This window comes from Urtica dioica, chromosome 1 (genome assembly GCF_054948205.1).
Source record: "Urtica dioica subsp. dioica isolate 48M chromosome 1, U.dioica_male_clone48M_v1_H2, whole genome shotgun sequence".
In the NCBI taxonomy this organism is placed as follows: Eukaryota; Viridiplantae; Streptophyta; class Magnoliopsida; order Rosales; family Urticaceae; genus Urtica; species Urtica dioica.
The window spans coordinates 57,231,808-57,242,479 of NC_142756.1; the positions used below are offsets into that span (position 1 = coordinate 57,231,808).

Sequence of the window (10,672 nt, forward strand, 5' to 3'; positions counted from 1 at the left end):
AACACGATGAACTCGATGAATACGAAGAACATGAAGAACCCGAAGATCACGAAGAACCCTAAGAACATGATGAACCCGAATAATTCGATGAACGTGAAGAACACGAAGACAAACTATTGACGAAGTGACGAGACAGAGACCACGAGAAGAGAATAGTTTTACCACACCCAACCTACGTGCAACAATATAGGGTCCGACTCTATATTGGACCACGGACGGTTTAAGTGTCACCCCAAAAATGCGATTAACAACCCCATTGCTAACTCTTAAAAAAGAGTTTAAACTTTTTTTTTTTTTTTTCTCTTACCATCGTCCAAATCCCAAAAATATTAGTTATTTTGCCCAATTTCGAGACTGGGTAAGAGCCGTCATAACTAGTTGGGCCACATCAATCTGTCCGGCCCAGGAGTTAAAATGAATCCGTTGACGGTGAAGGCGATGATGTAAAATTACGAAATCAGGTCCACGGAATCTCGGCGACCATACACGTGTTGTGTTTCCATTGGATCGCCTCTTCCCTTCCTCTTCGGTGACCATTTTTAAGAACCCCCATTTCCTCACATTTCATTCCCAAAATATTTTTGTTCGTTCTCCGAGAGACAATCACTGTACGATCTTACTTTGTCGACGATCTCTACAGGTAACGATTCAAACAAGATGATAGTAGTTTATCCGAGTTTCAATATAGGATCTAGTAGATATATTCTCTGTATAGTTGTGTTCTATTTTCTAGATCTAGGTTACGATCTTTGCTTTTGTTGGTTTTTCTTCCCTTCATTTCTATTCGTTGGAATCAAGTTATTTTCTTTATGCATATCTGATTTATTGTGTCGATTTGTTTATTTGTGTGCCAAATGTGTACTATATCAGAGAATGATTATAAAGGATTTTGATTTTGTTATCTTCGGTTTTTGTGTGATTTGTTTTGGTTCCTGGTTATTATTTTCTGATCTGTTTATTATTTTTTTTTTGGTGTAAAAATTTGGTTGTTTGGATCTGGCTCTGAGTTAGGAATCATTGTTCGGCTACCACTGGTTGTGATATTCTATTTATTTAAACAATTTTTAGACACAACATTTACTGTATATATGCAATATAGTTTCGTTTTGGCATTTGGTGAATTCAATATTTCACTGTCTTATAGGTATGAAGTTTGGTGCATACGCAGCTTATAGATATCATGTATTATACATGCAACCATGCTGTGTATTCTATATTACTGACCAGATCTGATCATCAGAGCTTTGAGTTCTTAGTTTTATCCTTATACCCTAACAACCCTATAATCAAGGGCTTTCAGTATGCTTTTTTTGCTTGCAATATTGTATATTTTGTATAATGATTTTCCCATTGTATCGACAGTTTGATACACGAAAGATGTCGCCAACAGAGTCTACGAGGGAGGAGAATGTGTACATGGCCAAGTTGGCCGAACAGGCTGAGCGTTATGAAGAGATGGTCGAGTTCATGGAGAAGGTAGCGAAGACTGTGGATGTGGAGGAGCTCACAGTTGAGGAAAGAAATTTGCTCTCGGTTGCGTACAAGAACGTGATCGGGGCAAGAAGGGCGTCGTGGAGGATCATCTCCTCCATCGAGCAGAAGGAGGAGAGCAGGGGAAACGAGGACCACGTTTCGATCATCAAGGAGTACAGGAGCAAGATCGAGACCGAGCTGAGCAAGATCTGTGATGGGATCTTGAGCCTCTTGGAGTCTCACCTTGTTCCGTCGGCCTCGTCCGCCGAGTCCAAAGTCTTTTATCTCAAGATGAAGGGTGACTATCACAGGTACCTCGCCGAGTTCAAGACTGGATCTGAGAGGAAAGAGGCGGCCGAGAGCACTCTGTTGGCTTACAAGTCGGCTCAGGTGTGTGTCGTGAGTTTATAGTCGAAGCTTATAGGATATAGCTTGTTTGTTGACCACTTTTATTGTTATCTTGCAGGACATTGCTACAGCTGATCTTGCTCCAACCCACCCGATTAGGCTTGGGCTTGCTCTCAACTTCTCAGTGTTTTATTATGAAATCCTTAACTCGCCTGATCGTGCTTGCAGCCTCGCAAAGCAGGTATTTTTTTTCCCGTGCAGTTTCGGTACCTTGTTATTAGCTGTGTTTACATGATGTCTCAGTTTGTGAAGTAGAACTCTTTAATTGAGGAAAGGGCAGGTGTGAAATGCACTCTTGTCGTATAATAAGTTTATAGTTGTGTATAAAACTATTTTCTTAGTCAGAGCTCTCTTTGTCTTTTTCTGTATCAAAGTCAAAGTATTGTTTAGTAGGCACCCTTTTATCAACTGCAATTGGCTTTTTCTAACTCAGACTAGGATTTTTATATCAAACAGCTCATTTTGAAATATTGTTTTGAGTTGGTGAACTAAATGTTTAATCCTACTTGGCATATAACTAGTCAAATATTTTATTTGACAACTTGAGCAACTTATTCATTTTTAGCCCATAGATTATCATTAAAAAAACACACTCCATTGTACTTGTTCATCCCCTTATAAGATGAAAATGGTTTACTCTTCTTCTTTGCAGGCTTTTGATGAGGCCATTTCTGAGCTAGATACCCTTGGTGAGGATTCCTACAAGGACAGCACGCTGATTATGCAACTTCTCCGTGACAATCTCACGCTCTGGACTTCTGATCTCAATGTAACTGTCTCCCTTGTTCTGGAATTTGATGACAAAACCTATTTATTCTCACTGTGATTAATGCTTTTGCTATTATGGAATTCAGGATGACGCTGCCGATGAGATCAAGGAGGCCTCCAAGCGCGAATCTGGAGATGGGCAGTAGTGATTCATTCCTGCTCATGAAGAAATAGGATGTGTACCATTGTCTTTTCTTCCCTTTTTTTCTTTCTTTATTTTCTTTGTCGTGCTCTTTCTTAAGTAGAAGAAGCCATGGTGATGGTTGTAGTAGCCGACTATTTCTGAATGAGCTGAGTTCGGAAGCTCGGGGGTTTGAAATGTTCCTCTACATAATCATAAATGTACTTTCCTATCGTTGGTGTGATGTGTATTTGGTTTTTAGCCTCGTGTAAGTTTTTGTTGCCGTTTCTTCTATTTTCAAAGGTATTTTTTGCCTTGGTTTTTGTTTCATGTGTTTTGGTGCGTGTCTAATGCCTATTGCTTCCATTCAATGATGTTGAAACTTTTAACTAATGCCCTAAAAAGAAAAGTCACGTTTCAGACCTCGTGTAAATTTTACTAAATGGTCGATCAAACAAGTTTGAGAATGAGTCGTTTCTATCACTTTAGCAGTATGACTGTTGGTGGCCTTGACGATGAGGTTCAGTTTTTAATGGTATAGGAATGGAAGTTAACAATCTTAGTCTCCATCGGATGAGCACTTTGGACTCCAAAAATGGTTCGAAGGGCAACAAGTTCAACGACAGTCAATCTGAGCCAACTTGTCTATTTAATGAATTGAAGCCTGTGCGACTTAGACGTTGCTGTCAGGTATCAATATCCGAGATTAAGAATTCCCTTTCTTTTACAAAAGCGAGAAACGACAGTCGTTTTTCCAAAATGGCCATCACTGACACAGTATCGTATATTATTACACGATATAATTGTCTACCCGTACACTAACACCATTTTCGCTCCTCTCCTCCGAAGCAACTCACACATGGCTGGTTCCAAAACAGCCCTTATTTCATGGTTTCTCTCTCTCTCTGCTACAGTAGAAACGGTTTTATTAGAAGCAAAGGCTGATCTTCTTTTGACACAGGGGCTCCGGAGAAGATGGTCAATTAGGGCTTGGAAGCAACGAAGAGAAGGACTCCGTTTGCGTCGTCGAAGCTCTTCACTCACACAAACTTCGCTCCGTCGTCGGTGGTAGCCGAAACTCCCTCGCCATTTGCGACGATGGCAAGGTATCCACTTCTTCTCTTCTCCTCTCTTCTTGTTCCTAATCACTGCGTGTTTGAACTCATAGTGTTTGCGACTCTACTGTGCTGTTATAGCTGTTTACATGGGGATGGAATCAAAGAGGCACATTAGGACACCCTCCCGAGACCAAAACTGAGAATGTCCCTAGCCAGGTCAAATCTCTCGCTAATGTCAAAATTGTTCAGGTAATTTTCATTCTCATTCTCCGTTACTCCTTTGTCAATTCATTTCATTGTCCCTGTGTGTCTGTTTTGTTTCAAGGATTGAGCTCGTTTGGGTTTCTTGATTTTTAGGCTGCTATTGGTGGTTGGCATTGTTTGGCTGTTGATGATAAAGGCCGAGCTTACGCTTGGGGTAACATTATTCTTCCTTCTTTTCTCCTTCCTTGTAAAGATTGTAAATGACGGAGGAATTTGGATACATCGGGAAGTTCTTTAATTGAACAATCATAGATTTGATAGATTTGCCTTTTTTCTTTTCTCGTAATTTTTTAGGTGGAAATGAGTATGGACAGTGTGGTGAAGAGCCCGAGAGGAAAGACGACACTGGTCGGCCTCTGAGAAGGGACATTGTGATCCCTCAGCGATGTGCCCCGAAGCTGGTTGTCCACCAGGTAAATGCTGCCTCAGTTATTTTACGGAAATGTAGACAATATATACTCTTTGTGATATGTGTTTACATGCTTGCTTGATGACCTTAGTGAGGATAAACGTTTAATGTTTGATATAATGATACCAAAAGGTTATAGCTCTATTGCGTGCTCAACACAGGTCATCACAAAGAATACGTCTAGCGAATGGTTTTTTTTTTTTTTTTTTTTTTTTTTTTTTTTTTTTTTTTGTGGTGGGGTGTGTGTGTGTGTGTGTTTGGTGACTTTGGTCCACAACTCACGGAGCTGCATTTCGGCTGGTGTTTAACCTGAGGAAACTGACCTGAGTGGAATAAGATTCTTGCTTTTCGTCCTTAGTATTTTATGCGAGTGGTTTTTTATACGACCTGGGGGTACTCTGATTAATATCACTGATAAAATTGGTTAACAAAACCAATCCCTCCGATTACACTAACTAACTCAATGAAACTTATTCTCAACCCTAATAACTCACCCTAATGGACTATTATACTAAAAATATAATTAAATAAATAATTAACGAAACTGAAATACAGGTAGCTGCTGGAGGAACTCATTCCGTGGTGCTGACTCGGGAAGGGCATGTGTGGACATGGGGTCAACCGTGGCCTCCGGGGGACATGTAAGGCTGTCCTTAAAATTCATTTTGCTACTCTGAAAATCTAAGTTAAGTGAAGAATATGTGATCAATAGTTCGCTATTATTATTATTAACATTAATTTTTGTTGCAGAAAACAGATTTTTGTTCCTGTCCGAGTGCAAGGCCTTGAAAAAGTGAAAGTGATTGCGGTCGGGGCGTTTCATAATTTGGCACTCCAAGAGAACGGCACTTTATGGGCATGGGGTAACAATGAGTACGGTCAGTTGGGTACCGGAGATACCCAGCCCCACTCACAGCCTATTCCTGTCCAAGGACTTTCGGGTCTAACCCTGGTTGGTTTCTATCTTAATTAGCAAGTCTGTTTCCTCTTTTCTTTTCAATGTTTGATTCTTTGTTCTTCTTCTTCTTATGATTTTTCACAATTAGAGACACATCTGATGATGAAAAAGTGGCCTTATGTTGCTTCTGTGCTAAAAGTCCCATATTATGGGTATATTTATATATGCTTTAAGTTGGGCTTTATATGGTTTCTTCGTATGTGGTATTAGGTGGATATTGCTGCTGGAGGATGGCACTCTACTGCACTTACTGCAGAAGGAGAGGTGATCAATCTCTCTCTAGAATATAGAGTCACATATACGGTGTTTTTTATTTTGTTAAGGGTCTTGGTTAACGACTAATTAGTAATTGAATATTTTTTCTATCTTTGAGTTTAAATTTTATATAGGTATGGAGGGATATGAAGAGATATGTCGAGTTGAAAATAGTATAATTAGAAAATTAGGTTCACCTCTAGAATTGTGAATCAAAATATTTATCGGTTGTGTTATGGGGCCTATCATAAGTTTGGAGGAATATGCATTGTGTATAGATTGTTCGGCAGTAAAGACGCACGTTTAATTTGTTATTATTCCATAAACCCTTTCCCATGGATAATAAAGCGTATTTGATACGACTCTAACCGGGAATCATATCGGATATCGCTTTTCAAGCGAGTGTGGCTCCGTAGAAATTAGGAAGAGAAAGTTTGAGAGAGATAGAGAGGGGGAATTAGCAGGAAAAAAGGCTTTCATTCAATTTTTTTGATGATTTCCATTACGTTGACAATGTGCCTTATATGGGCAATTGAGTAGCTAATAAACTCTGAACATGCCAATTTAGCCAAGGGTGTATCAGCTTTTGAGGTTATTATGGGAACCCAAGTTTTTACCAATTGTGGGTTGTAATCGCAGGTGTGGGGTTGGGGACGCGGAGAGCACGGGAGGCTTGGATTTGGAGACAATGACAAGAGCATTAAAATGTTTCCCCAGAAGGTTCAACTTTTGACCGGTGAACATGTTGTTCAGGTAAATGCCGTAAAAAACTTTGCATGTATATTTAATGTTACGTGACATGTTTTCTAGTAGTGAAGATTTCACGTCTTGAAAAATACTTTGGTGTAATGTCTTATAATCTTAACTCGACCACCATTTGGGATCGATTTTGCACTATTTTCTTACCAGTGTCGCATCACAAAACAAAACCTTTTTCTAGACAATTTCAAACACTGGAGTTCTCAATTTTGTTGATGTTCCCATGAATTGTTTTCCTTCTTGCTACAACTTTTGAGCAGGTCTCCTGTGGAGGTACGCACTCGGTTGCCCTAACCCGAGACGGACGCATGTTTTCGGTAATAACCCCTTTCCGATTCTGATCTTTCCGCGCTCTCCAACCTTATGTTCCAATTTATAATTTTTATTTATTTATTTTTGGCGTTGATAGTTCGGTAGAGGTGACCACGGGCGTCTCGGGTACGGAAGAAAGGTGACAACGGGGCAACCAATAGAGGTTCCCATAACCATTCCGAGTGACACAGACGGGCAATGGATTTCAAAGCTCGTTGCTTGCGGAGGACGCCACACCCTTGCCATCGTTGAGTGGCAAGAAGACCCATCGTGATCACCATCTGAGCTTACAAGGGATGTGTATGAATCAAACCTTTTTTTTTTGCTTGCCTCCATTAAAAAAGTATTTCCGGGAACCAACGAGAAAATAAACTAGACATTGCTGGGTTTCTAAGGTGTTATGCAAGAAAAAAGAGCAGTTTTCGGCTTTGAAATTGGATTCTTTGTAAGCAAAAATGTGTACACATTGCAAAAAAGAAAAAAGGAAAGAAAGAAAAAGCGCTGCGCTCTCAACTTAAATCAGATCGAACTTCGGACGGAGTGGCGGTCGTCTGAGCCACGTCTTGGTGGTTGCAATATCCGGGGCCGTATCTGGGGCTGTACAGCCCCGCATGCAATAGAAGTATGTATAGAAACTGACTCAGCAGTGAGATCACTATCAAGGCCTCCAATGTTTGCTTCAAAAACAATTTCCATCCATTTTAGTGATTACAACATACAGAGAGAGAGAGAGAGAGAGGTTACCAAGCGCTTTCCTCTGCGCCCACCTAACACCATCTCTTTGCACACAAGTCTGCAAACCATCAAACACATACGAAATTATCATGGCATTGTATAGTAAATACAAGAGTCAGCGCGATATAGCGAGAGAAATAAAAGACTTGCCCAAAAGCAAGAGCAGTGAGAGCCCAAGAAAGAAGCGCCGAAGAGGAAGCAGAAGCGAGAGTGTGGCTACGCCAAGCTTTGAGATGAATGAGCCCCGGAAGCAGCGAACAACCTCCCACCACTCCTCCGATCAACGCAAACACCAACATGTAACTCGTCGATGGATTTCCTCCCAAATCTGCACACATAATTTCCACATAATTAATTTTACACCACCCACATGTGCTTATTATTATTCAACTTTAAGCATTATTTGAGCAGATTCGTGTTTATATTGTTCCCCCTATACCAATGCTCCTAGATTTACAAATTTTGGGAGCCTTGATGTTTTTGTCAAATTTTGATGATTTTAAATGTGTTTTTTATTTTATTTTTAAAATTGTTACTCATCAAGGCTCCATGACAAAGGTATCTGGAAGTTCCAACTTCAATAAAATACATGAACGCGCTCCGACTGAATACCAATAAAAAATCTGAGCTATCAAAAGCCCGAAGATTCCAGAACATATGAGAAGCGTCAAGCTCATAAGGTCAGAGCACAGCTCGTCGAGAACCTCTTAAAATATCGTTTACCAGTCATGTGTATGACGGTTATCATCAAACTAACTTTTCAAAGTTATAAGGTCGACGGTTATCATTAAAATAACTGTTCGAACTCACGAACTTGACAGCTACCAACAAATATATTTGAAGGGAGGTAGGTTTGATCAACCCACGTACTATAAAACTCACCAACTATAAAAACCAATTTGAGAATGGAAAAATGATACTATCAACATAATCACACGCTATATATATCAACACAATTACATGCTAGACAGCCTCACTTATGCGATGATACCTTCAGCACAACTTATTCTCTTCGTTGTTCTCATCATCTTTTATACTCAGTATCTTGAGTTCATCGCCGCATATAATTGTTATAACATCTTTGTTTGTAATCCTTTTAAAATAATCATCTAGTCGGTATTATCCAATAAATTCCATGATTAGTAAGCTTAAGATTTTCTCCCATAATTAATTTTGATTTCATATAACCTGATTGCTTCAAATATATACGTATCAGGTGAGTTGCCACGCTTGAGATTCTATAAAATAAAATTACAAAAAATGACGGTGACAAAAAAAAAAAAAAACAGGAAAAAAAAATCGGCGTGCCAAAATTTTAAAAATCTTACCTATATATATATGATGCTAAGAAAAAAAAAATTATGACATGTCAAAAACGTAACGTAGAAAGTTACGGGATCATATTATATATGCGAGTAAATCATAACTAATTATATTATTTATATGAGAGAGAGAGAGAGAACGTACGAGGGTGGTCTTGTTCTCCGTCGATGTACTTGTCGAGAGACCAAGCAGCGAGTCCCAGCACTATCAAATACACCACTAAGTTTACGGCTAAAAGTGGGCCAACCAACTCTCTCACACCTCTCCGCCCAATACCCATCTATAGTCTATAAATCTCTACCACGCAATACGCAAAAAGCACGTTGTCTCTAAGAGGCGGAGGGATATATGGGCTTCTATTTTCTTCCTTTCTGATGCTTGGATTGCATATTCGCTGTCGCTTGATGGACACTCAAACTAGAGATCCATATGATATGTAATGCTTGCCTTGAAAGGTTTGATGATTAAAATCAATTATACATATAGAGGGAGAGATGGGATAGAGGTTTTGATCATTTCATTACGAGTGTCGGTTATGACTGTCGTATATTTTTTTTTGCTGTGCTTTAGTCGCACTACACGTGAAGGACCATTTTAATGGTGACACGTGGTCATACCATGCAGGGGTCCACGTGTATCATTACGTACTCTTCAAAATTATTACTCTTCAAAATTATTTCATTGTATCCTAAAGAAAGTATAGCATCTGCATCCTCCGATCACAAGTACCTAACAATAATAATATTAAGAAAAACAATATAATAGTTAATAATTAATATTGATGCGATTTCTCAAATAACATTTAAGAGACAAGTGGTGAGAGTGGACCTTGACACGTGTTTCATTTTGACTGCCTTGAGTTGTTTTTCGTGGATTCGAAGGGCTCAAAGAAAAGTGAGGTGTAAATCCGAATAACCGAGAGTCCTGTAATAGCCTTTAAATCACAATTAAAGGAAAGAATCTACTTCTTTTGAAGTCGAAAAAGAGAAAGTAATTTGGGGTCGCCCGAAATTTATCTCAATAAACTATTCTAGTGATATATTTGAGATTGGTGGTAGTGGCTCCTCACATCAATTTCTCGCTGGAAGTCGTCGTTTCTTCCTAGAAAAAGATGAGAAGAGCGAACTATCAGGGCCCGAAGGGTTTTCTCCCGGTGCGCTCTTCGACACTCAGCATTAGTGGTGGTGTAATGTGAGGTGAATGACCTTGACTTGGTTCTCCTTTTTTGATCTCAAGTGTGTTTGAGTGAAGGAAATCAAGTGAGTAGAGAATTGAGCATAATTTTACCTTAGTTGAGGGATAGTTATCCAAAGTAGTGTCTGAGGTTCTATTTATAGGTCTTGAGGCTTGTGCATGAGGTGGAATGGCGGGCCCCTGTCGGATTGAGTCGGGGGGCTTGCTTGAAAACTGCTTAGGTGTGTTGACGAGAGGCTAATCTTCCCAGTTGGCAAGAATGCGAGTCGATGAGAGCCCAATCTTTCCGGTTGGGGAGAATGCAAGTCGACTAGAGCCCAATCTTCCCGGCTGGTGAGAATGCGGGTCAACGAGTCAATGAAAGCCTAATTTTCTCAGTCGGTGAAAATACGAGTCGACGAGCTGACGAGAGCCTTGACTCGCCGGTCACCGAGAAGGCGAGAAAATGAGGAGTCGAGATAGGCCTCCTCGTCTTGGGCTTTTGTCAATGGCCTTGATTTACTGTTGGACTTTTGCCATTTGACTGTCATTTTTGCTATTTGACTGTCATTTTTTGGGGAACAACAACATAACACTATTAATATTTGCATAGATTGATGTGTGTCAACTTTGGGATGGAAATTTATATATATCGC

The 10,672-nt window shown here is 39.8% G+C and overlaps 3 protein-coding genes across 4 annotated transcripts; 2 read left to right on the top strand and 1 right to left on the bottom strand.

Annotated features, from left to right (window-relative positions):
• Positions 1–457: 457 nt before the first annotated feature.
• LOC149408188 (14-3-3-like protein GF14 psi) lies at positions 458–3,100 on the top strand. The gene is made up of 5 exons (XM_089616270.1): positions 458–640; positions 1,363–1,863; positions 1,940–2,062; positions 2,534–2,650; positions 2,736–3,100. Exons 2-5 carry the CDS (start codon positions 1,378–1,380, stop codon positions 2,793–2,795), a joined length of 786 nt encoding a protein of 261 aa, XP_089472396.1. The 5' UTR covers positions 458–640; positions 1,363–1,377; the 3' UTR covers positions 2,796–3,100.
• A 419-nt stretch (positions 3,101–3,519) lies between these two features.
• LOC149408189 (Regulator of chromosome condensation (RCC1) family protein) lies at positions 3,520–7,474 on the top strand. Of its 2 annotated transcripts, none has more exons than XM_089616268.1 (11): positions 3,520–3,661; positions 3,732–3,876; positions 3,967–4,077; positions 4,186–4,246; positions 4,387–4,505; positions 5,057–5,142; positions 5,252–5,453; positions 5,670–5,723; positions 6,354–6,467; positions 6,734–6,790; positions 6,883–7,474. In XM_089616268.1, exons 1-11 carry the CDS (start codon positions 3,630–3,632, stop codon positions 7,057–7,059), a joined length of 1,158 nt encoding a protein of 385 aa, XP_089472394.1. In that variant the 5' UTR covers positions 3,520–3,629; the 3' UTR covers positions 7,060–7,474. The 2 variants fall into 2 exon arrangements, with proteins under 2 accessions (XP_089472394.1, XP_089472395.1); XM_089616269.1 differs by having other exon boundaries at positions 6,354–6,461; positions 6,731–6,790.
• On the bottom strand, positions 7,295–9,359 carry LOC149408190 (membrane protein PM19L-like). The gene is made up of 4 exons (XM_089616271.1): positions 8,988–9,359; positions 7,671–7,848; positions 7,530–7,578; positions 7,295–7,462 (listed from the first exon to the last, which is right to left on the bottom strand). The coding sequence occupies exons 1-4, from the start codon at positions 9,121–9,123 to the stop codon at positions 7,295–7,297; spliced, it is 531 nt and encodes a 176-aa protein (XP_089472397.1). The 5' UTR covers positions 9,124–9,359.
• Between the last annotated feature and the right edge of the window lie 1,313 nt (positions 9,360–10,672).